This window comes from Vipera berus (genome assembly GCF_964194415.1).
Source record: "Vipera berus genome assembly, chromosome: 11".
NCBI lineage: Eukaryota > Metazoa > Chordata > Lepidosauria > Squamata > Viperidae > Vipera > Vipera berus.
In genome coordinates, this window is record NC_138214.1 from 7,507,058 (window position 1) to 7,534,244 (window position 27,187).

At 38.7% G+C, this 27,187-nt stretch overlaps 1 protein-coding gene across 11 annotated transcripts in view; it reads left to right on the plus strand.

Annotated features, from left to right (window-relative positions):
* Positions 1–27,187, plus strand: part of DIAPH2 (diaphanous related formin 2) — a 261,529-nt gene that overhangs the window by 145,282 nt on the left and 89,060 nt on the right. For all 11 annotated transcript variants that reach the window (XM_081336767.1, XM_081336764.1, XM_081336762.1 and 8 more), the window contains one exon: positions 18,892–19,057. In XM_081336767.1, the coding sequence (XP_081192893.1) occupies positions 18,892–19,057 (166 nt within the window). The remainder of the gene's footprint in view (positions 1–18,891; positions 19,058–27,187) is intronic.

Consider the following 27,187-nt stretch of genomic DNA (forward strand, 5'->3'; position numbering starts at 1 on the left):
TTTTTTCAGGGTGACAAAAAGTGTCTCTGTACAAAGCCATCATATACATTTCTTTTTTTTTCTTCTTTTTTTAATTTATGTTGCTTAGATCCTCAAGGAATTCAGGGTGGCAATGAAAAGGGGGGGGGCCTTCCTGCCTCCGCTGTGTTGTTTTTTTTAATTCCATTTATATCCCGCCCTTCTCCGAAGACTCAGGGCGGCTTTACAAACTTAGCAGTAGCCTTCATTCTATGTATATGCCTGCTTATTAGGGCTTTCACACACACACCCAAGCAGCATTATTACAAAGTCAGCTTAATTGCCCCCAACAACCTGGGTCCTCATTTTACCTACCTCGGAAGGATGGAAGGCTGAGTCAACCTTGAGCCTGGTGGGATGCGAACCTGCACTAATTGCAGGCAGCTGGTGTTACTTAAGGAGGCATCAGCCCACTGTTCCACCAAGGCTTTATCCAGCCGTAGCTTTGTGAAGCAGGTGAATCTAAGCTACAGTGATCAGCTCAAAGTCATCCAGTGAGCTCCTTAATTGAGTGGTGAATTAAACCTGGATCACCACAGATCAACGCTCCGGTTTATTTTTCTCTTTATCCCTTCTGCTCACTTTGGGGAAGACATTATCTGTGAAAATGCTCCGGTTTTGATGTTAGCAATCATGCCATGGCATAACCCTCCTCTGTCTGCCAGGGAAAATGTGCTGAACAGAAATGAGCATCTCAGAATAGTTTAACTGAATTATTCCTCCATCAGGAGCTTTCAGGAAATCCCAGGTGCTGATAGCTGATGCAGTGTAAATGTCATTAACGTTCTGTCGGTGTTCTTTTTCGGTGTGCTAATGATGCCCTGCTGATCGGGCTTGGAGAGGCTTCCTGGACTCAAAATCTTCATCCGAGTCAAACCAGAATGAAGTAGCTTTTCTCACCCCACCTGCACAGTAGATGGACATGAGGTTTCTTCTCACGCCAGGCTTTATAATGAAACCTACGTAGCAAAAAAAAAGGCTAACATCAGGTGTGAAGAATCAGGACTATACATTAAGTTGCAGTTGAGGTGATTTATTGCTCATGCCTATACACAAGAATCTAGTCAACTAATATCAGCACTAAACTGGTGCTAGATAACAGTTGACGGGATGCAAGAGGGGTTAGACTTAGACCGCTTGTGGGAACGTAGTGACTCCAGGCTGATTCCTCTCTTGATTCCACCCCCAGCCTCTGCCTTTCCTTCTACCACAGCAAGGTACTGGTTTCTAGACTCAAGTCAGTGTTCCCCGATCTTTCCAGGTTGGCCTAGTGCAGGACGGAGAGGGGAAGAAGGGATGGTATTGTGTGAGGGGCAGGCACCCGTATACGCACACGCACACACAGCTTCATTTGTGTGAGCAGGGTGGTGGTGTTTGCACCCGCTGCTCACGTGAAAGGGTTAATAGTTTATATGTCCAACCTTCTTGTGATTCTTCTAAGAAGATTCCTTTAAAATAATAATAATAATAATAATAATAATAATAATAATAATAATAATAATAAGAAGAAGAAGAAGAAGAAGAAGAAGAAGAAGAAGAAGAAGAAGAAGAAGAAGAAGAAGAAGAAGAAGAAGAAGAAGAAGTAGTAGTAGTAGTTGGAAGGGACCTTGGAGGTCATCTAGTCCAACCCCCTACTAAGGCAGGAAACCCTATACCATTTCGGACAAATGGCTGTCCAGTCTCTTCTTAAAAACTTCCAGTGTTGGAGCATTCACAACTTCTGGAGGCGGGTTGTTCCACTGGTTAATTGTTCTCACTGTCAGGAAGTTTCTCCTTAGTTCTAGCTTTCCTTGCTTATGTCCCTTGCTTATAGACAGGAATTTTGCCAAACTAACGCAAACCATGTGCACCCTAAATCATATACTCTGCGAACTATTAGGGAGGAGCTGTTTTCACTTTCTCTCACACAAACTGTCTTAAGCCATGTTGTCTCCTCCTCTTCCTCCTTTAGTCCTCTCTCCCTCCTGGGAATTTAGACAACATTCCCTCACATCCCATTCCTGCTGCATTGTTGTTGTTTTTGTTGTGATAGTGCGTTGATTCTGCAGTGAGTTGATCAGAATAGCAGATCTCAGGGGTCATGATAAAAGAGTTGTCCTCGCTGTATATTTTCTTTCCAAATATTTTTAAACAATTTGTATAGGAGACAACTGCCAACCTAGCAGTTCGAAAGCACGTAAAAATGCAAGTAGAAAAATAGGGACCACTACAGTGGGAAGGTAACAGTGTTCTGTGCGCCTTTGGCGTCTAGTCATGCCAGCCACATGACCACAGAGACGTCCTTGGACAAACGCTGGCTCTTTGGCTTTGAAACGGAGATGAGCATCGGCCCCTAGAGTCGGAAACGACCAGCACGCATGTGCGGGGGAACCTTTACCTTTATAGGAGACAACCAGGCTGAGACTGTGGGCAGGATCAAACCATCATCAGAAGTTTCTACACCCCATAAGAGGCCAAAGTCCAGCCCCCGTTGACTGTTATCTGGTGTCAATTCGCCTTGACCATTACTAGTTTGGATTCTTGTGTATAGGTTGCATGGAATAAACTCATGGCGCTTTTGAACTCTGTCCTCACAATTTTGACCTCTGACCATTTTTAAACAAAGAAGTGTTCCCTGCAGTAGAGAAGAAGCACAGACCAAATCTGGAGATCTTTTTAATTAAGAGAAAGGTAAGATGTTGTTAAAAAGAAAAAAGGAAGAAATCCTGCAAACTCTATTGGAGTCTAAGATTGGCTGGGGACAAAATAATATATTCACTTTAAATATGAAATAAACTATGCTTTACCCAAACACGGCTTTGGAGAAACCTCCGGAGCTTAGCGGTAGAGCATTTCACTGTCATAATTACAAATTCTGTGGACAGTGGCTGAAATCTAAAACTCTTCAAACTCATGATTCTGTCAGGATGCATCTTGTAACTGTAAATCGCAAACACGATAAGCTGAGTGTAAAAAAAAAAGAATTTAGGTGAGATTCGATAATAGAGCGGGAGTTGTTACTAAGCTCATCACACACACCCCTTCTTTGCCTTTGTGCAACTCTGGAAACAGTGTAATTGTCTACTTAAATTAAAAGATACACAGTTCATCAGCTATGATTAAATGTAATAGCCAGTGGGGAATTCCTTCCTTCTCTCAGCAATTTTAGCGAGTCAGACAAATTCTCTATATTCAAGCCTATATTATATTAACCTGGCAATGAAGCTAGTTATATATCAGGTTTTCTAATTGTGAGTGTGTGCATTATTTTAATATGAAATTGTGTGTGTGTGTGTGTGTGTGTGTGCGTGCATGTGTCTGGTGTCTATCCATCCTATCTAGCTATCCTGTCTATCTTACTATCCATCCATCCATCCCTAAATTTACATTGCATGTACTCGTCCTTCAGGAATGAATGAATGTTTAAACTATCGAAGAAGAATATCAAAGGTTACCGCGGTAGGTTCATTCCAGATTCAAGATTTTGTTCAGCCCTGGATATTCACAGGTGACTTATTGTCCAATCTCCCACAGAGATTTTCTGTGAAGGACAGACTTCAAGACGGGAAGGTGATGTACACCAAGCTAAGCTAGTATGTCATACAGAATATAAATTTAACATATAAAGGAAATGGAGCAAAATATTTGTGACAATTTTCTTTTTTTTCCCTTTTTTTAAAGTTAAGGGATTGAAAAGGGTCATCCTGTTCTCTTCAACAGGATGCAATTTTTAAAAATATGCAGATTACTCACTTTAAAACTGAACTCCATTCGGCTCATCACACCTGTGTACACATGAGCACAGTTTTGCCTTTGGCCATAGTCGTCCAATTTCAACAAAGAATAAAGTAAGTCCTGAAGTCCTGAGGTCTGCTCATCCATTCTACAATAGAGAAGTGTCAAACCTGGCAACGTATAATTCTGTCAATTCATAAATCTCCCTTGGTTGCAGAGCTGTTTTCTCTCGGTGTTCCACCTTCCTTTGTCTCCTGAATACAACAGAGCACTCTTGAGTGCGAGAGGAACAATGTTGGAAATTTTTTAAAAGCACATCCATACTTGCCAAGAAAACAGGTAGAAAATTTGGGGGTTTTGTTTGCTTTTTTTAGAAAGAAAGAAAGAAAAGAAAGAAAGACAGACAGACAGACGAAAGAAAGAAAGAAAGAAAGAAAGAAAGAAAGAAAGAAAGAAAGAAAGAAAGAAAGAAAGAAGAAAGAAAAGAAAGAGAAAGGAAAGAGAAAGAAAGGAAGGAAGGAAGGAAGGAAGGAAGGAGAAAGAAAGAAAGAAAGAAAGAAAGAAAGAAAGAAAGAAAGAGAAAGAAAGAAAAAAGAAAGAAAGAAAGGAAAGAAAGAAAGAAAAAGAAAGAAAGAAAGAAAAAGAAAAAAAGAAAGAAAGAAAGAAAGAAAGAAAGAAAGAAAGAAAGAAAGAAAGAAAGAAAGAAAGAAAGAAAGAAAGAAAGAAAGAAAAGTCCTCGCCCTTCCATTTGATGTTTTGGCTTAAAGGATACTAGTAAGAGAGTGTATCCAATAACAATCTTAAAAAAATAAGTTCATACATATACCCAGGTAATAGTAGATACAATGAAGGTTGTTAACATGTACTTACATTCACCTTTACTATCTGTAGCTTTAACTGCAATTTTTATGCTATAAATGAATAGCAATATATCCAGTTTTACCAATTTGCTGATTCACAGCACCCCTCTATCTCCTTCTTATTCACGTAGTTATACGACTTAGATTCTATACCTCCAAACATACAATTTTTTTCTGTGAAACTAGAATTTTAAGTAGGCTTCAACATGTGTCTCTCTGTAAAGGCAGACTAACTATATAGCCTTGCCTGTAGAAGTGTGCTGATCCCACTGATAGGTGTGAGATTTTATTGGATTAAATTGTATCATTTCAATGTGAGATTGAATTGTCTAAATTTCCCCCTCCCCCCAACCCCCCCCAACCTCTAAATCTATATTAATGGAATGGAAATTGGCTCATTTGGAAGAGAACCTAAAACAGAGCATCAAGTTATATGTCCCATAAAGGATATATGTCTGAAATGGTATAGGGTTTCCTGCCTGAGCAGGGGGTTGGACTAGATGACCTCCAAGGTCCCTTCCAACTTATTATTATTATTATGTTGTCTGAGAACGACTGCCAGAGCCAGGGGGAAGGAGTCAAGTAGGGAATTAGTTTAGGATCTCTTATGTAGTCACAAGGATGAAGTCTAACCCCACTTGAATGCCTTTAAACCTTATCTAGTTTTATCCACTGCAAACCATTAGTTTGATAAGATTCCTGTGTATAGGCTTGAGCAGTAAAGTAGTAATTTGGAAACTTGCCGTGTGAACCTAATGATTCGTGCTTGACATATGTTCCTGACTGTGCCTATGTCAGGAAGAACCTGAATTCCCATGTCAGAATTGATCAATACCAAAAAGGATCTGTTGTTCATGTTTGATTAATCTTGATAAATTTTAGGTTTGGGGAACCAAATTACATTTATAAGGATAAAAAGAGAATGCAACAATTTTAGGATAAAGCTTTTTTTTTTAGTTGAGTTGTGGAAATTAGATCATAGAAGTATTGTTTTCCAGCTTCAAAAATTCCACCTTAGATTTAGCCATCAAGGTTATTAATTCCGTAGGGAAGATTGGGTTAATATCATGCCTGTATTCAATGGGACCAAGCTTCCTTGAAAGTTTTTTACAACCTCTAGCTATCTTTGGCCATTTTTCCCCCATAGCTATCTAGAAGTAATAAAGCAACCAGTTATATACGAGACCTCCCTGGTAGATTTGGAAGAGTCTTTATGCCAGCACTGAGATGGGTAATGGGTAGTTGTGAGAGAAGAAAGAGTTTCACACTTGTTAAGATGCAACATTTGTGATAGGTCTGTTTTGTTTTTGTTTTTCTATAGAAGGACTTCATGAACGTGGTCTCAAAAAGAAAAAATGAGGGGAGAATTAAATAAATAGCAGTGTGTTATTACTCTGAGAGATTAAGTGTGGCACTTTAGGGATCCTGTGTTGGCCTCCACTTTATTTAAAAACCTTTCTATGAGATCTGTAGGAAAAATCAAAGAGGATTTTAATTAAATTCACCTATAATAAATGTGTCAGTAAGGCAAACTATAGGGTGGGCAGAGCAATAATAAAAAGCCTAGGGAGATATGAAACGTGGGCAGGGAGTCATAAAATATGAGGTTGAATCTAAAAATTGCCGGCACAGCCCCCAGAGCAAAATTTTATAAAATGCATAAATTTAATGAGGGAATATTTAAGTGGCTAAGATGATGATGACAAAATGGGCAAAGCTGCTCATGTGGGTGAAGTGCAGTTAAAATTATCTCCATGTTTTGGCCTCCAGAGTCTCCCAAATTAGAGTAAATTATTGTGATCTGCGATGTAGGTCTTGATCATACCCAAGTATATTAATCCCTAGCACTAAGGATATGATCGGTAACAATCAAAACTGAGATCTCTCAAATCTCATGCCAAGCTTCTCATAAAGCAGATTAAATACTTTGATTTCCCAATTATATATATATGAGAGAAAAAAGAAACTGGCAAGGTTGAAGGAAGCAGGAGGAGAAGACAATGGATGAAATAGATGAATGGGGTTAAAAAGATTCCTGGATTGCCCTTGGAAGAGCTGAGTTATTTTCATTCAAGATGGGTCAAGATGGTTGTCGTTTGACCCCAGAAGTTCAACTCAATCCCTTCCACAAATGCGCTTAATTTGAAGAAATGGTTGTGAGGATCCAGATAGAAATCATGCAACTGTTGTCTTGCTTCCACAGAGAGCAAGGGACAGTGAACGACACTGTGTTTGGATGCTAAAGCCGCAAATAAACCTTTAATTTAGTGGTTTTTGCCCCTTTTCTCTCAGTGGAGAGAATTCACACACAACACACGCCTACACATTGTTGTGCATATATAATGAGGAGCTTCTTTTGTTCCCACACCTCAACTTTCAACAGAAGAGAAAGGGCACGCTAACAAATGAATCCCCCAGTAGCTTTTTCTGAAAGAAGGAGATGCTTCCCTGTTTGATTGATAAGTCATGAAGCTGAGATGCGACATTATTTAATTAATAACATTTGCATGCTCAAAGAGAAAGAGGTTATAGTTTTAATTCTTAATAGGCTGGCGTAAACAAAGCAATTCTGAGCTTGTTGGACTCCCTGAAGCTTCATAAATATGCATCCAGCTGTTCCTTATTTCTCTGTGTCCCAAAGATATTGTGATGCTGAATAGAATTAAGGCCTCTCCTTGATTTATACTTTGCAGTGACCAGTTTGCAAATCTTGAAAGGAAAACAGCCCTGACTTCCAAGGAAAAAAAAAAAAGTATAGGGAGAAACTGTGAACTGTGAATCTTAATCCCACCACAGAAAACCCTTAGCTGTGAGCAGAGAACATAGACCCAAATTCATATGAATTGAAGAAATAGCTATTGATTTGTATCGCTTGCCTTTAAAATAAGGTGCATTGTGTACAAATTTGATTCCCCATCTTCATTTGCAAGCAAAAAAAAAAAAGAGAGAGAGAGAGAGACATCTTTGGACTAGCACAGGGGTAGGCAACCTCTGCTCTTTTATGACTCGTGGAATTCCTCAGCCAGCGTGCCTAGCATCTCCTTTTATTTTGCAAATCTAAAACAACCCCTATCCTACTTGGAAGATCATTAATGTAGGATGGAAAAGCTTGTTTTTCCTTTATGGTAACTACACTAGTCTTAGCAGTTTTCTTTTTTTAATATATATTTTTTTAAAAAAAATAATGGAAGATAAAATGTTTTATATTATTTCTGTTTTAATTGGATAATGGTTTTCCTTTTTCCACTGCACATTGAAAATGGAAAAAAAAACCCAACCCTAAAGTAAAACTGGTTTCCTTCTAAGAGTATTCTCAGTCCACATTAAATGGTTTTGTTGAGTTTTATATTCTCTCCTAAAGTGCAGATAAAGCATTTCCTGTAATTAAAATGAAATAAAATAATATCATTTTCATGAAAGGGAATGGCTACTTTTAGATACTTTTACCCCCCTAATGGATTTTTTTTTGGAGTAAGTTAATTAATATTTTCACTCATGGACATTCAGCTCAGGGAAAAGATTTGGAGTTTTTATTTTTAAGAACTGTCATGTCCAGGCAGGCAGTTTTCTGAAGAAGATAGAGCAATCTCTTGTGATGCTGTGAGTCTTTGTTACTTGCCTATGTGATATTATCTTAATGGAACAAAGTTGTTTCTTGTATGGCTCCAATCCTGGTCTGTAAAAAGTCAGTTAATGGCCCCACTAAATTATTTGCAGCTGTATTAGATTCTGTGGGGATGTTGCAGCAAAAGAACACACAAAAAAGCAGTGTGTATAGGATTGTCCATGTAAATTAGACCTTACTGTGAAACTAAATAAGTCAATCTGATTTATCTCATAGTAATGGGATTATTTCTCACTGGGTTTTGCACCTTGTATCTTACAAGAGCTATGCTTAAAACATCCCTTGCACATTGATTCATGCTAAAGGTTACTCAGACAGACAAACAGTATTGTTCCCGTGGCAATTTTGTTCTCTTGTTTTGTTCTGCATTACGGCACCTCTCTGTAGGATCTTAATTTTGGTTTAAGCATTAAGTATTTATTCCAGGAAAAGGTATTCCTAGTTTGTGCAGTGCATTCCTTCTGAACAATAGCTATTGGTTTGAATTGGAAAGTTCTTAGTAAAACACAACGTCACTTAAACACGTCAAGAGGCCTATATATTTTGAATGAATATAGAATAGAGCTTTACAAATAGTTCAAGGCTCAGCGTTATGTTTATAGCCTGTTCCTTTTCATGTCAACAGGTTAAGAGCTAAATTTCATCAACATTATACATGTTTCAACATTTAACATGGTGATTTATTTCTCAAAGAATTCAACTTTAAGCCTTTGGATAGAAATTATAATTATATTTATAATACAGAATGTAATCCTTTCTCCTTGGTAAAATTCCTGGGCAAAATCCTTCTCTTGATCATTCTCTGGGGCTGACTTTAAACTAAGGCCAAGTAGATATAGGCTTAGAAAGCCAAAAGTCAATGAGAGCTTCAGTAACTCCAACCACAGAGCATGAGAATAGACAATACTGTTCAACAGAGATGTTACATGGGCACACAAAGGCATGATGGTCATTCTTCGTGTCAGTTTTGCTCCCTTGTCCACAAAAGAAGGCAATAGCTATTGTCCCTAATTCCATTCCCCAGAGGAATATATAATTGCTTGGTTGTTCGTAGTTCTCTTTTTTCTTCTTCTTTGTCTTCTGTTGGTTCCAAAAGCTCCATTGTTAGTGAGTTTAGGGACAGGAAGAGAGATATGAGAGAGAGAGAGAGAGAGAGAGAGAGAGAGAGAGAGAGAGAGAGAGAGAGAGAGAGAGAGAGAGAGAGAAATCTATCAAGTAAAAATATAGGACATGAGAAAATCAATGTTGACTTGCTTAATAAAAATGGTTAGAGTCCATTTCCTTTCTTCCTGTAATTATTTGCTTTGCTGCTAGATTCTCATTGTTTTTTAGTAAGCAATAGGTGGTTATGGTTTTTCACAATGTTGTCCACAATGTGTGTATGTGTGTGTGTCTCTCTCTGTGTGTGTGTGTATTTGCCTGGCATGTTTTACCTGTGCATCAGTTTCAGGCCTGAACTATTTCATTGTTGCTGCAGCAGACTTTTTTTTTTAACCTAATTTATTCCCCAGAGAAGATAACCAGACATCTCTTGTTTTTACACTATGTCTGATTTTTTTTTTTTGGGGGGGGTATTCATATCCAGGGTTATTTTCTAATTTGTGTATGGATAGAGATTTCTTTTAATTGTATACAAGACTAATTGCAAGGCAAATATGAATTTGGAAAACTGATTCTACTTTCTGTATTTAGAACTGAAACAGATAATCCCGATTTCTGTCATTTGAAGTCAGATTTAATGGGACTTTGGGCATCCAGGTTAAACATCTCAGCAGTTTATAAAGAGCAAACTAAGAATAGTTAATGATCATTTGCAAAATGTTGCCCATCAAGTTGCTGTTATTCGTTTATACTCCTTGTGTTCACCCATTGCAGTAGTCTCTGGGAGGCTTACAAAACCTTAAAGTTGCAGCATGGTGAATAAACCCAACCCTGGTAGGATTTATTGTTGCCATTTTGTTATATCTAGGGTGTAATATAGGGAAATAACAGGGACATCCAATTTGGTGTAGTGGTGAAGGCATCAGGCCAGAAACTGGAAGATGGGGAGTTCTAGTATCATCTTAGACACCAAAAGCAGTTGGGTGACCTTGGGCTAGTCACTCTGTCTCAGTACTAAGAAGCAGGCACTGGCAAACCCCTTACGAGAAAAACCTTGCCAAGAAAACAGAGTCAGCTGTGACACAGAGGTGCCAACATAAATTCAATGAAGCCTTATAAGTTGCATAAAATTTTTGAAGAGCCCATCTTGGCTGAGAATAGGAAAGCTTCTCTTGATTAAGAATTTAAAACATGCTTCTTTCCACCAGAAATGTGCTATCTTCTCCTTTTGATGTGTTTTCATGTGACTAACCCAAGCCTTCACATCACCAGCACGGCAAAATTAAACGCACAGAGTTCTTATTTATTCATTTATTTATTCCTTCCTCAAAGGGTGCTGCATTGCCATATCTGACTTTATCGTATTCCAGAAATGGAAAAGACCTTTTGGTGATGAAAAACAATCCTAAAATAAGCAAAACCTTGGCTTACACCACCAACCTCTATTCTCTCATTCTGGGGTGTTAATTGTCAGAAGGTCACCCGCCTCTCTCAACAATAAATGATTTCGTGCAGGCTTTACTTTGAAACTTCAAATATTAGATGTAATGTTTTTTTGTGTGTGCGTGTGGAAGATTGACCTTTCAACTCTTCCAGACTTTTCTTCAACTACTTTCCTTAGCTACTTACAAGAGGCTTCACATATACGTAATCTATTCAATTCAGTCTCTCTTATCTTGTAATGTTCAAAAATCTTGTTTGACTTTATGGAGAAAGCAATTTTGCTCTTTCTTCCTCTCCTCTTTTACACTGATGGACCCAGACACGTGTTGCTTCTAATTTGCATTGACATGTTCATGCAAGTCAGAGGTGCTCAATCATTAGACCGAGCCTTAGATAACAATCAGCCTATGGTGCTGCAGTCTTGTATAATTACAGTGACTTCAGTTCAGTTCCCATTGCCAAATATGGAAATCAAATTTCTCGTGAATTTGCATAGAATTTTCATGATCCGTTCCTCTGGGTCATCATTGTATATATTAATGATAATGTGAACCTGATAGCTCATCAAGTCAAAACATGATAATTTGAGGGATGCAAAACCGTGTTAAGCATGAAGAGTCTTAGTTGGCTTTGGGGATTACAGTCTGTATGCCAAATCTCTGCATCGCATTGGGTTTCTCATTCTCTGCCACATTTCACGGTCCTTTAAATCTAGGAAGTTTGAGCACCAGCAACTTCCCGGATTGAAAACCTACGGTTTGTCTGAAAACTGGTTTTCATAACTAACCAATCATCACTCATGTGGTGTTCATTGCATTCTTATTTTTTTTCCTTTTCCATTCATGGTTTTTCCAACTACACCACATTGGGAAGAATAAACCCATTACTAGCTTTCGAGGTTAGGTTGGCACTACCGTTAACAGTGCATTATAAGCTGACTTTGTAATAATGCCGCTTGGGGGGGGGGGGCGAAAGCCCTAATAAGCAGGCATATACATAGAATGAAGGCTAGTGCTAAGCACATTGATTTGTGCTTAGATTGTAAGCCGTCCTGAGTCTTCGGAGAAGGGCGGGATATAAATGGGATTAAAAAAATATATAACATCAGAATAGCTTTGGTCACCACATTACAAAAAAGATGTTGAGATTTGGGGGAAAAAGTGCAAAGAAGGGCAACTAAGATGATTAAGGGCCTGGAGACTAAAACATAGAAAGAGCAGTTGCAGGAATTGGGTATGGCTAGTCTAGAGAAAAGAAAGGTTATTGGTGACATGATAGCAGTATTCCAGTATTTGAGGGGCTGCTACAAAGAAGAGGGGGTCAACTTATTTTCCAAAGCACCAGAAGGCAGGACAAGAAACAATGGATGGAAACTAATCAAGGAAAGAAACAACCTGGAATTAAGGAAAAACTTCCTAACAGTGAGAACAATCAATCAGTGGAACGGCTTGCCTTCAGAAGTTGTAGGTGCTTCATCACTGGAGGCTTTTAAGAAGAGGCTGGACAGTCACTTGTCTGAAATGGCACAGGGTCTCCTGCCTTAAGCAGGGGGTTGGACTAGAAGACCTCCAAGGTTCCTTCCAGCTCTATTCTGATTATTATTATTATTATCAGAGTATTTTCAATCTGCAAGCTAGTTTCTTGTCGCTTTGGTTTTGCATGTCGTGTAGAACGTTTGGCTTAACAAACTATATGTGAAGATATTTGCTGTGTAAAATTACAGGTAATCCTTGACTTACCACCGCAGTGGGGAGCAGCATTTCCTTTGCGAAGAAGGACGGTGATTCAGTGACTCGTGTCTGACTTTATGAGCCTTTTTTTTGCCACAGTTGTTCAACGAATCACTGCAATTGTTAGATGAAATCATGCGGTCATTAATTAAATCCAACTTTCCCATTTACTTTACGTTTTGGAAGCCAGATGGGAAAGTGGCGGGACACTGCAACCATCAAAAATACATGCCCGTTTTTTAATTTTCACACTTGACCCTGAAATGGTTGTAAGCAGTGGTGGGATTCAGCCAGTTCGCACCACTTCGGCAGAACCGGTAGCTAATTTTTTGTTGCCCACGCCCAGAACGGACTTCTGGAAGCAGCATCCACCCAGAGAACCGGTTGTTCACATATATGAATCCCACCACTCCTTCCTTCCTTCCTTCCTTCCTTCCTTCCTTCCTTCCTTCCTTCCTTCCTTCCTTCCTGTGGAGGGATTCAGCCTCTTCGCACCAGTTCGGCAGAACAGGTAGCTAATTTTTTCTTGCCCAGGCCCAAAATGGTCTTCCGGAAGCGGCATCCACACAGAGAACCGGTTGTTCACATATTGGAATCCCACCACTGGTTGTAAGTCACTTTCATCAGTACTATTGGGTCAATGAACAAGTGGTTGCAAATAGAGGTGTACCCGTGAAGTTGATTATGAAATAATATGCACTTGGTGGAGCAGTGGGCTAATGCCTCCTTAAGTAACACCAGCTGCCTGCAATTAGTGCAGGTTCGAGTCCCACCAGGCTCAAGGTTGACTCAGCCTTCCATCCTTCCCAGGTAGGTAAAATGAGGACCCAGATTGTTGGGGGCAATAAGCTGACTTTGTAATAATGCCGCTTGGGGTGTGTGTGTGTGTGTGTGAAAGCCCTAATAAGCAGGCATATACATAGAATGAAGGCTACTGCTAAGCTTGTAAGCCGCCCTGAGTCTTCGGAGAAGGGCGGGATATAAATGGAATAAAAATATAAATAAATAAATAAATAAATAATTAGTGTCTTCTACAAATTTTATCAGGTGAAATATGTCAGGCAAATTCTTCGTGTAGGGAGAGATCTAGGGACACAGGGACATAGGAAATACTCTCACAGAGCAGATAAACTGTCCCCCCCCCCTTTTATATCTCTATGTCTCTAAAACCATTGGACTTCCTTTTTTTAAAAAAAAAAGAAAGAAATTGGCCCAAATTTGGGCCCAAGCGGTTGAGCAATCACCCCTTCTGCTTTCTTATCTTTTTTTTTTTTTTTTTTGCTTTCGAGAAAGCTCTCTCTGTCCTTTGTCACTGGGAGTTTATGTCTGCCTTTGCAGAAGAGTCAATAAGGAAAAAAACAGCGGCAACAATAAGCAATTTGTCACACTGAACAGGAGTGTCATGGGGATGTCGCTAGATCAATGGGGAGCATCTTGGAGGCCCTTTGTATTTCAATTGCCACCAGGTGCTTTTTTTTTTCTTTTTCAGAATAAAAACTTCCCTGCAAAATTGTTTAATGGAATCAGGTCTCAGCCTTTGTCTAGAAACCTCAGTTCCATTGCCAAACTGTTTTCCTGTTGAAAAGTTCCTGGATGTGTTTTACGAAGTCACTATGAACTCAGTTCAAAAGAATCTTTTGTTTAGTTTTCGTAAAGGTTTTGAAAGCCAGTTTTACCTGTCTGGGAGTATTGATTCTTCTTTGGTATCACTACGGAGAGGCTCTTTGTCGTCTTTGTAAACCTTTTAGTTGTGAAGAAATCCAGGACCACCAGTTGGAGATTTGGGAAATCCGGCAAAAACTTGTGGAAGTCAAAATACGAGGGATGGGCAGCTTTATGTGGTGCATACAATGGAGAATAAGGGAGATCTATTGTGGATAATGCTCTTCTGTGTATTTTGTGAGAACAGTCACTTTTGTCTGTGGTACTCAGACATCAGCTCAACAGCTTCAATCTTAGGGGCGCTTGGTGCTCTCTGAGCTTGGTTGTTTTCTTGAAGACATTTCATTACCCAATCTTGGTAACTTCATCAGCATTCATGATGTTACCTAGTTGGGTAATGAATCATCTGCAAGAAAAGAAGTAGCTCAGAGACCACCAGGGGCCCTTCATTTCAAACCTGACCTACAAATATTCTCCTTTTATTAGCTTCATCTCACCATCAGCCTTGAGACTGTACACTCGACATGCCTTCTTCCTTGATGTCAAAGTAGATTTACATAATAGGTACATAATCACCACATTTTCATTCATATACTGAACTAGAACTTAGGAAACCCCGAGTTCGTGTTCTCTCTCTCTCTCTCTCTCTCTCTCTCTCTCTCTCTCTCTCTCTCTCTCTCTCTCTCTCTCTCTCTCATCCACAGGTGTCAAACTCGCTGCATCAGATGATGTGTTGTGATGTATTGCAACTTTTTTTGCATTGCCAGAGCTGGGGTAGGCACGGCCTGTGCATGATGCAACTGGCCTGCAGGCTGGCAGTTTGACATCCCTTATCAAATCTATTTATCATCTATCTCATCTTTCTATCTAGCTTTTTCATCTCTCTCTCTCTCTCTCTCTCTCTCTCTCTCTCTCTCTCTCTCTCTCTCTCCCCAGCTTAGCTCACAATCTTGTGAAGAAAATAGGAGGTGTGTGCCACATTGAGATGTTCCAGGAAAAACGTAGAATAAAAATCAATGTGTGCCTGGATATGTAGCTGAAATTAAGCAAGCACATCAGTTGCTTAGTGTGAATTGTTCTCCTGAAGTGTATATGTATGAATATGAACGGTATTAAAATTTTTGAATTCTTTCTCTATTTACAGTGCATTTGTACTCAGCCGATGTCAATGAAAGAGAAAAGTAGCCAAGGACATTTTGTTTACGTGTGGCCATTTTTCAGCTGTGTTTCATTTCATGGTTGTTACGTAATCACATTCGCCCCTCCACTTTTTTTTTAATTTAAAAAAGAAGACAAACATCTTACTTACCAGAGTCTCTCATAGATGATAGATAGATAGATAGATAGATAGATAGATAGATAGATAGATAGATAGATAGATAGCTGAATTCCTTTTTATATTAACTATTTTTAATGGGGGGAAAGCACAACTACACAACATTTGTTTGTGACTTTCGCCCCTTTTCATCCAAAGCACCTCCGTGTTGTTACTAGTGCTTGGTATGTAGACTATGTTTACTATCAAGTGGGCATGTGATCAGTAAGGCCTCCGTGCTCGATGATTATTTAAAAAAAACCGAAGCTTTGGGAATTGCTACTCTGTCAGATTGTTCGGTATTTGTCCTGGCACTCTCTCTAAAGAGAGGAAACAATTAAACCCAGCATCTCTCTCTCTTTTTTTTCCCTACCCACTTCTGTTCTTTCCTCCTTATTTTTTCCCCAGCTTAGAAAAGCCGATGGTTAAAATGGTGGCGGGCTTCTGTGACGAAGGAAGCCAGCAGTATTGTGAAGTGACATTGCCTTCTTTTTAACACTGCTGCTGTCACGTTATTTTCCATTTCTCCCAACGTGTGTCTAATTCATATTCATATCCGTGTTCATTAAGAGGAGAAACGGAAGAGGGAGGACTCTTCGGAAAGAGCAGCTTCCAGAGAACATTATAGTGCAAAGAACAAAACTTCAAATTTCTTTCACACGTCCTTTGTAAATTGGTTGTGTTGGCCGTGCTCTGGAAGCTCTTCAATTCCTCTTTCTACTTCATTTGTGTCTCAATTTATTCCATCAGGTTGGTTGGCTTTCTTTTGTATCCCACACCGGCAAGAGAGGGCTCCTATTATGAAGGATGTAACATGTTTCTCCTCACATTTTTCCATTCTTCTCTTGAGCGTCGGTGCATTGATAGAAATTGGGCTCTTTCTTTCATATATTTAATTTAGGAACCAGAATACTTTCCAGGGGGGTTCTTAAGTTGCCTGCCTTAAAAAAAAAGGGCTCCAAATACAAGACAGTAATTCTTCACTGCTGAGTTCCTTCAACTTCTTGTCACATGGAGGAGAAAACCCATGTTGGTTTTGTTTTAAGAATGAGAGGGTCTCTTTGGAAGCTTGCCTCCAAATTCAGCTCTGAACTATTTAAGTATACAAAGATTTTGAATGGAATATTGAATGTTACTGATTATTACTATACAGGAGAAATAACCCTGCATTTCTAATCCAGAGGAGTTTTGCAAAGAAAAAGTGAGAGGGATCCTCAAACAAGAACATTTAGCTGACTATAAAGAGACTTGAAAACTATCGTTTCTGTTGAAGGAGGCATTATAAAGTACTGACTCAAACTATCCTAACTTTAGGTAAAGGTAACGGTTCCCCCGCACATTCGTGCTAATCGTTTCCAACTCTAGGGGCCAGTGCTCATCTCCGTTTCAAAGCCAAAGAGCCAGCGCTTGTCCGAGGACATCTCCGTGGTCATGTGGCCGGCATGACTAGACACCAAAGGTGCACGGAACGCTGTTACCTTCCCACCGTAGTGGTCCCTATTTTTCTACTTGCATGTTGATGTGCTTTCGAACTGCTAGGTTGGCAGAAGCTACGACGAGGAACAGGCGCTCACTCTGCTACGCGGCACTCGGGATTCGACCCGCCAAACTGCCAACCATCTGATCGACAAGCTCAGCGTCCTAACCCACTGAGCCACCGCGTCCCTATCCTAACTTTAGTCCTAGCCATATTTATTATTTTTATTATTTTCAATTTGTAAACAGCTGCTCATAGGTAGAAATGATACATTTGTATACGTAGGAAAAAATGTGTATTTAAATTAGTGTCTATTAGCCCCTTGAGGTAGTCTAGCCAAGAAGCACAACCTTAAATAATAACCCTACCTTTATTGTAAAGTTACATTAACGAATGTTTGCAAATCTGAAAGTACTCCTGCCTTTCACAAAAACTAGGAAGTGTCTTTTCTGAAATTCTTGCTCTACCATTTATCCTTCAGACTCAAGGGTTTATCCAACCGTGTAGGCTGCAGATCTTCCTGGTCTCCCATTCCCACATACCATTACAAAATCATAACAACATTCCACCAAGGTCTGTTTATCAGAGATTCACTCAGATATGATTTGACCAAGGAAAGGTAACTTTTGCCTGCTACTGTAGATTGGGGTTGAGTGGAAGAACTAGGAAAAGTATGATTTTGTCTTCTGAGTGTCTCATGTGTCCTAGACTGAATAGCCAACTGTTCATTCCAATGCTCTGCGCAACTTTGATGGCTAGAACTGAATCTAGCATGGATGCATTTGTGTATGTTTCTATCTGTACTGTAAACAGATTGATTTTTTTTCCAGTCTTTCTCCATTTCAGGTATATTTTTGTTAGAATAATGGATCACAAGAGAGGTTAAAACAAAGTCAAGATGGAAGCTATAACAACGTGACAACTGTCCCTTTTTTACATGTGTCATGCATGATTCTGTTATTCTCCTGGAATGGGGCAGTAGGAAAAGCTGACTTAGCATAGGGGAGAACATGCACTGAGCATCAGTAGAAAATCACCATCATCACTTTAACAGCATCACACGGGCTGCTAAACAACAAAGGTAACTAATTTCTTTTTCCCCTCCTTTCTGCCTTTAGAAAAATTAACGAAGCATTTATTGAATTTGAAGTAGAAGAATGAAAAGGTATGACTTAAGTTATTCCCTTAATAAAACGTTAACCTTTATTTGCCTTTGCATTGTTCTTGACGTTTAACTTCTGTACGAAATTACTTCCTTCCACTTCAGGTGACAATTAATGCAATTTGTAACTAAAATTGTTATGAAGGTCAAGTAGATCTTGGGTTAATTTCAAGCCCTCTTCAGTTTTTTTTTTGTTTTTTACTTAATTTTTTTAAGTACAGTCTGTTCACTGTGCTGCAATCATAGCACCTACAGCCCTTTATGTTTGTTCCCTGCTTAACGTTAGTTTGTTAAACACAAAAGCGCAATAATACATAAGCAACAGCATAGCAGAAGTTCCAACATACAGTGACTGCTGCTGACACGTAGGCACACACGTTCGCGTGCACACAAACACACGCAGTAATTCTATAAACTACTCAATGCTTTTTTGTTTAAATGTTGTTAAGAGGTTTAGATTCTCACCAACATTTTAAGTATACGCCCATTGTGGCTTTTCATGTGAGTTTCTCAGACTATTCTTAATGTAGCTCTAGAATAGCAAAGAGACACAGTTTTATTGGATTAGGAGTTATGTAGCTTCTCAGAACTGTATTTGCAATTTATGTGTCATGCCATTCCAAAGATGTCTTATGTTAATAATTTATGTTTATTGGGATTTATTTTGAGTAGAATTATTTAGCTTTTGTGAGCTCACTCCTTTTTTTCTGTAAAAAGAAAGGGGAGATATTTTTTATGACTCTTGCATTTGCTGAATCCTCATGCTTCCTTAACCTCAAGAACACAGTTTTGCCAAGAGTGCCAAAGAACAATACGAAAAGTTATCGAACATGCATAACAACATGATCAAGCTGTATGATAATTTGGGAGACTATTATGCTTTTGATTCCAAATCTGTCACCATTGAGGAATTCTTTGTAGATCTTAGTACATTCCGGACATTATTTTTGGTAAGTAGAGATTCATCATGCCTATGGCGACAAATATATTTGCACGTGCTTCTTTCTAGAATATTGTCCAGCGTCTTAACAAATTCTGTTGATTAGCATCTCTTTCAAGTCCTTGAAGGAGATGGATCACTAATATACAAGCTGCATATTAAGCTTACCATTCAGTGTTCTACTTTATTCCATGCTTCTTCTGCCATTAGATCTGGAATTTATATGTAATGATTTGTTATATTTCAATGTATTCATTAGTTAAAAGGTGATGTGAACTCTTTATGGGGAAAATATTTTTCAAAGATCCTGGAGCACTGGGGAACTACCAGAGGATTGGAAAAGAGCTGATGTAGTTCCCATCTTCAAAAAAGGAAAAAAAAATGGATCCAGGAAATTACAGACCTATCAGCCTGACCTCAACACCTGGGAAGATTCTGGAAAAGATAATCAAACAATGAATCAGCGAGCACCTAGAGGCAAACAAAGTCATTACTAAAAGCCAACATGGGTTTGTCAAAAACAGATCATGCCAGACAAATCTTATTGCATTCTTTGACCAAGTAACAAAATTAGTGGATCAGAGGAATGCTGTGGATATAATTTACTTGGACTTCAGTAAAGCATTTGATAATGTAGATCACAACCTTCTACTTGATAAGATAGAAAAATGTGGGTTAGACAGAATCACCACCAGATGGATTCGTAACTGGCTGACCAGCCGTACTCAGCGTGTGGTCCTCAATGGAACCTCATCTACATGGAGGGAAGTATGTAGTGGGGTGCCCCAGGGCTCTGTTCTGGGTCCAGTGCTTGTCAACATCTTCATCAATGATTTGGACGAAGGGATAAATGGGGAACTCATCAAATTTGCAGACAACACCAAGCTGGCAGGAATAGCCAACACTCCAGAAGACAGGCTTAAGATACAGGAGGATCTGGACAGACTTGAACACTGGGTGCTATCTAACAAATTGAAATTCAATGATGAAAAAAGTAAGGTTCTACATTTAGGCAAGAAAAACCAATTGTACAGGTATAGTATAGGGGGTACCTTGCTCAATAGTAGTAACTGTGAGAGGGATCTCGGAGTCCTAGTGGACAATCACTTAAATATGAGCCAGCAGTGTGCTGCAGCTGCCAAAAAAGCCAACACAGTACTAGGCTGCATTAACAGAGGGATAGAATCAAGATCACGTCAAGTATTAATGCCACTTTACAATGTCTTGGTAAGGCCACACTTGGAATACTGCATCCAGTTTTGGTCACCACGATGTAAAAAAGATGTTGAGACTCTAGAAAGAGTACAGAGAAGAGCAACAAAGATGATTAGGGGACTGTAAACTGAAACATATAAGGAACAGTTGCTGGAATTGGGTATGTCTGGTTTAATGAAGAGAAGGACGAGGGGGGACATGATAGCAGTGTTCCAATATCTCAGGGGTTGCCCCAAAGAAGAGGGAGTCAAGCTATTCTCCAAAGTGCCCAAAGGCAGGACAAGAAGCAACGGATGGAAACTAGTCAAGGAGAGAAGCAACCTAGAACTAAGGATAAATTTCCTGACAGTTAGAACAATTAACCAGTGGAACAACCTGCCTCCAGAAGCTGTGAATGCTCCAACATTGGAAGTTTTTAAGAAGAGACTGGACAGCCATTTGTCCGAAATGGTATAGGGTTTCCTGCCTGAGCAGGAGGTTGGACTGGATGACCTCTAAGGTCCCTTCCAACTTTATTATTATTATTATTAAAATAATTTTTAATTGTGTAAAATCTGTACAAAAATCCTGCGATAGGCAAGCGGTGGTGGATTAATCAGTTACATCTTCTCAGACCAATTTAAAGTATGAGCACGTTTAATTGGGACTTAATTGATTTCAGTAGGATTTGGGTATTGATTGCTTCTCCACATTTTTCTCGCTTGCAAATGAAATTTGCAAATCCCTGATCTGAGTGGCAAAAGCAGCCCCAACCACAAAAAAGAATTATTTGTAACCCCAGCATATACTGTTCTGTTAAGAGATATTTAATTTTCAGGACTGATTTTTGCAGGAACAGTTAAGCTGGAGCAAATAACTACTTGCAGAATTTAAAGCACATTCCCTTTTTTAAAAGAGGGATTACTCCAGTTAACAATTTCCATTAATTATTATCCCCTCCAGCTCTTGCTAATCATGACATACCCAAGGCTGTTCATAACTGCTCTTACTCTTAGAAATAGCTTTTCATAGTGTCAGGAATATTATTATTTTTCTCACTTAATATGGTTCATCAAATATCCAACAATGAGTTGACTTTTGTAACTATCAAAGAAACTCAAGGATCACACAATAGCTTTATTTATTTGAAGCCGTATTTGAAGCCGTATAATATCTTACGAGAAGAAAAGATTGTACAAACCTGGTTTCAGTATGGGCAATTACAGGCCAGGTGGAAAGAAGACCAGAAAATTGGTTTTTCAATGACTGATGAAAATTTGGTAAAGCAAATTAGAGATCAAGGTCAAGCACATATTAAAAGGATATATCTTGACCCTATTTTCTACTCTAATAGAATGCAAGAGAGAATAGTTGATGCATCTTTCCAGGCTATTTATCGACTGAAATGAATAGTTTCCAGAAAGAGGAACCATTGTCTCTCTTTGCCCAGTATAGTCAAGAATTTCCTGGTTTTGGCCAAAAAAGTCGTAAAGTGGGGCAAATTCACTTAACAAAATGCTTCGCTAGTGACAGAAGTCATGGGCTCCGTTAAGACCAGACTACTGGTGTTGCGATGAACTAATACAGCGGTACCCAACCTTTTCTATACCCCGCACCCCTACAACGCTTCTGATCTATTCTTGCACCCTTTACAAAAATTCAAAATAACAGCAACAAATTATGCATATACACTATAATTTTGAAAAGCCCAAGATTTCACACCCCCTGGAATATCAAGGATCCCCGGTTGGGAACTCCTGAAGTAATATAACAGTCCCCTTGTAGGTGAAATTAATCCATTATTAGAAGTTTATGACACAAGAAGAACTCATCCTGCAGATTCTACGTTGTTCCTTTTCTTCAGAATTCTAAGACTTTAAGATCTAAATCTGTGCCCCCATCTCACACTTTTGCTCCCTTCCTCTTTAAATTGGGTTCTTGCAGATGCTGTTCCCACTGGCTGCCTCTGGGTTGTTGTAATTAACTGCATCATAAGGAAGGGATGGAAATAGACATATGCTCCAGAATACGAAGCTTGCCTTCAGGGACTATTCAAACTGCCTAGAATTATCAAGGCTGCCCAGTTACTTGCCATCGCTTTTAGCACACAGAAGCCTACCGCCAGCAGCAAGCTTTAATCTGTTGAGTAACTATCAACAGTTGGTGTGCGCCGCAAAACAATTCTCAGCTTTACTATGTTCATTTTGTAATGTACTAGCAGGAAAAAAAAAACGAGGAAAAAAGCCAGCCCTCTTTGTATTTGTATTTTTACAGGTCTGTAATAATATGAATGTATTGTTGATGAATAAGATTAGATTAGATTAGATTAGATTAGATTAGATTAGATTAGATTAGATTAGATTAGATTAGATTAGATTACCTTTATTGTCATTTTTTTTTTCCTGTGGGCACAATGGCACACATTAAAAATGAAATTTAGTTGCTTGCTCTCAAAGTGTACAGATACATAACACACATTTAAAACATGCTATATACAACATATGTTTAGACCTACACCCTTACATATAAATAACATATAAATATTAATCACTGTCCATCTTGAATACATAACGGAAGGAGGAAGCTTTAGAGTTCACAAGGTTAATACTAGGTTAAGGTTAAGGTTAACAAGGTTAAGGCTTACAGTACAGTATGTATTTGTATACCTGCTTATGAACAGCTACAAAACTGAACTGGCATCAAAGTAGTGACGATAAAGATTTCCGTCAGCTAATGATACAAATAGATGGTATATGTGTACAAACCAGATTAATTCTCCTTACAAGCTTGTTACCATTCTGTTAGTGTATTTAAAGCCTAAGGATGACCTGGATGATTATAACAATCTCTTTATCTGTCTGTTATCACCCACTTGTAAATTTCAACACAGTTTACTAATATGTTAGCCTGGGGCCTGGTTTCTCTACCTTGTGCAGGTACCTATTTTCTACAAAGAAGGATAGTTATATTTATGGATGAAGGACACCTGTGTTTGCACTAAAACCATTTTACGTGAGGTTAGATTTCACAGAAGAGAATAGCTACTCAACTTTCAGCATGATTAGTTCCAGAGGTGAAACCTACGCATAATCTATTTCTCTGAAAGTATGTATTTTTGTATGAATAAGTGAAGAATGAATGAATGAATGAATGAATTTAATTTTTAATTTTTTTTAATTTTAATTCCATTTATATCCCGCCCTTCTCCGAAGACTCAGGGCGGCTTACAAGCTTAGCAGTAGCCTTCATTCTATGTATATGCCTGCTTATTAGGGCTTTCACACACACACCCTGAAGCGGCATTATTACAAAGTCAGCTTATTGCCCCCAACAATCTGGGTCCTCATTTTACCTACCTCGGAAGGATGGAAGGCTGAGTCAACCTTGAGCCTGGTGGGACTCGAACCTGCACTAATTGCAGGCAGCTGGTGTTACTTAAGGAGGCATTAGCCTCCTTAATGAATGAATGAATGAATGAATGAATGAATAAAATCAGTACCAGAGAGTGATAAAATGTTGAGTAACTGTGAATTTAAATTTTCTGTTTTAAATATTAGCTTTAATGCAGACTCTGGAGAAGAATTAAAAGTTGTACAATTGGATATAATAAAGGATTTTACAGATGCCGCAACATCCCAGATTGATTGAAAGGCTTGTCACCAGTGGCACTTTGGGCATTAGCAAAAACATAGAAAACTCTGAAGGTTCCCCCCCAAAAAATTAGGAGAAGGTTAACCACTGTTCTTCTGAGGACAGTACATCCATTTAGGATGTACATCCATTTAGGTCTTCCATTTCCTTTCCTACGTGAACTTCCAAAGACGTGTTTTCTTTCAATAAGTGATTATCGTGCCATTAGTAAACATCAAGATAAAGGAAAGTATAAAGATAGCTGGGTGGATCTTACAGGTTCAGACCTTTTCAATTCCTTTTTGCTTTGTTGCTGCTATAGATTAACATGAAAACGTTTTGTGCCTTTGGGACTTTGCTATTTAGGGAGGAAAAAAACCAAAGTTATGTGGTGCCCTTGAATTGCTTGTTTACTTGTCTTTCTTCCGCTACTTTGGAATTTTATCCGAGAATTACTTTCTTGTATTTCAAGTAAACTTTGAATGGTAGTTTGATCTCCTTTATAGGATTTTTTTTTAAATTTCACCTCATACTAGTTTCACACTTTTTGCAATGTATGGCAGTGAAAGTTGGACCATAAAAAACGCTGAGCGCCAAAGAATTCAGGCCTTTGAACTCTGGTGCTGGAGAAGACTCCTGCGAGTCCCTTGGACTGCAAGGCGATCAACCCGGTCAGTCCTAGAGGAGATCAACCCTGACTGCTCTTTAGAAGGCCAGATCCTGAAGCTAAAACTCAAATACTTTGGCCACCTAATGAGAAGGAAGGACTCACTGGAGAAGAGCGTAATGCTGGGAAAGGTTGAGGGCAAGAGAAGAAGGGGACGACAGAGAATGAGGTGGCTGGATGGAGTCACTGAAGCAGTAGGCGTGAGCTTAAATGGACTCCAGAAGATGGTGGAGGCCAGGAAGGCCTGGAGGAACGTTGTCCATGGGGTTGTGATGGGTAGGACACGACTTTGCAACTAACAACAACAACAAACTTACAGAAAAGGTGACTGACAGGAGATATGATAGCAAATATCTGAATGGCATTATCCTCTAATTCCCCAGAGGACAAGACTAGGCCTGGAGGAACGTTGTCCATGGGGTCGCGATGGGTCGGACACGACTTCGCAACTAACAACAACAACAAAGTTTCACACTTTATGGACTGTATGTTTTTTTGTTGTTTTTTTAATGTGACGAGGAAAACTTTTCTATAGTTGGAGGCTGGCAACACAGCACATTATGCCAGGAAAACCTTTTTTAAAAGAAAGAATGTTGCATGAAAGAATATCCCTGCGTTAAAATCATTGGGTTTCAACGGTGCTGACCAAACTGAGATAGCAGAAGAGTTCAGGCTGAGATCAGGACAGCCTCATGAAATTTAGCTATTTTTCAAGGTGGCATCTTTTTCTAAAATAATGAGGGTTGGAAAATATCTATTCTTATGAGATTGCACAGTGGCATCTCAGACATGTTTTTATAGGTCATCAAATACATCAAAGTATCTCCATACAGGTAGTCCTCAACTCACAACAGTTCATTGATGACCTGCAAGGTCCCTTCCAACTCTATTCTCTATTCTCTATTCTCTATTCTATATTCTATATTCTATATTCTATTCTATTCTATTCTAAAGTTAAGACATTTATTTATTTATTTATTTATTTATTTATTTATTTATTTGTTTATTTATTTATTTATTTATTTATTTATTTATTTATTAATGGGACTTATATCCCGCCCTATCTCCCGAAGGACTCAGGGCGGCTAACAACAATAACATATAATAAGTACAGAAATTAAGATAAAGTTAAAATTAAAGTCCTCTGTGCAATAAATTAAAATTAAAAAAAATAAAAATAAATTAAAAATTGTAAACATAAATAAATGCCTGTCAGTCCAGGTCAGCCAGGTGGAAAAGGAGTGTTTTGAGGCTTGGAGATCTTGGGCCATCCGAAGCTTTAGTTCAAAGTTTCATCGGCACTAAAAATGCCTCTGAAGAAGCTTCTTGGATGAGAAGCGAAATGCCTTCAAAAACAAAACAAAACAAAAAGTCCAGTTGCCTTGTGAAAAAGCACCTTTGGGATATCTATTACCTGGATGACTAAGAATCTCCCTAGACGTCTTTAAGAGAACAGCCAAACTCAGACAGCATCAAGGACTCCTCATTTCAACCTCAAGCTACAAATAATTTCTTTTATCGATCTCTAAAAGAAGAGTACTCTTAATCGCTGTGCCGAACGTTAACAGGAAGGGAGAAAATTTATTTCTGTATTTCATAACAGGATGATTAAAAAAATGCACCTTGCATCCTAAATATATGAAAAACGTTTTAGAAGCAGCAGCTAGTTGAATCATTGATTGTGAGGTTTTTGTGGAAGTGATTCACAATCAAAGCTGCTTTTTGGATCGTCAGTAAATACTAATTGTGAATTTGTCGACACACAAGGGATTCCTTTTAGGAGAGCTTGTGGAATTAGATTTTGCAGGGCCTCTACAAAATAATTCAATCAAAATCAGTTCCCAGAGATGAAATGGAGGCTTTTTTTTTACAGCTGTTCATGGCCTGTCCACATCAGAATTCAGATATGAATATTAACAATGAATCATGATGTCTAGTAAGGGTGTCACTTCTTTAAATATATGAAGGGACCTTGGTCTTTTTCAGGGCTGGACAACTTACAAACCAAATCTCATCCTTCCAATATGTTAACATCAGTCAGTCAAAATAGCGACATTTTTAAGGTGTGATTATTTCATTTTTCTTCTTTTCTTTTTTTTAATTTCAGCCCTTTTTTATGTTTGTAATTTGTAGTTTGTTTCAAGTGGGGCTGTTTGAAGCTAGATGGTTATTTCTTTCGGCCTTTCATGTAACTGAATCCTTGAACGTGAATCGTACATGACCAATTAATTTGATCTTAAAAGTATTCTCAGCGAACAAGCTTTCTTGACATATCGTAGCTATTTATTTCCTAGGAAGTGGAATCCTCTGAAGGTGACCATTCAAGGTTAAGGGGAAGAGTACAGCAGAAAGTAGAATTGCTGGCAACAGTGAAGCATGTTTCACCAAAATTTCCCCACTGGAAAATATCAAAATACTTATATGAATGGAAAACACCACAGAGACTATAGTCAGTGTAATTTTGGACTCCCCAATCTCTTATTCGTGAGGTTTTTCTTAACTCGCAAGGTCGTTTTACAAAAATGTTCTCAGGATAGTTCTCAAAAGTAGATCCAGGAAGAAGGAAGAAATTAGAAGTTGATGAAATCAAAGTGTTGGGCAGGCTGAAAATAAAGCGTGAGTCTTAGTAAAGCAAAAAAATAATAAAAT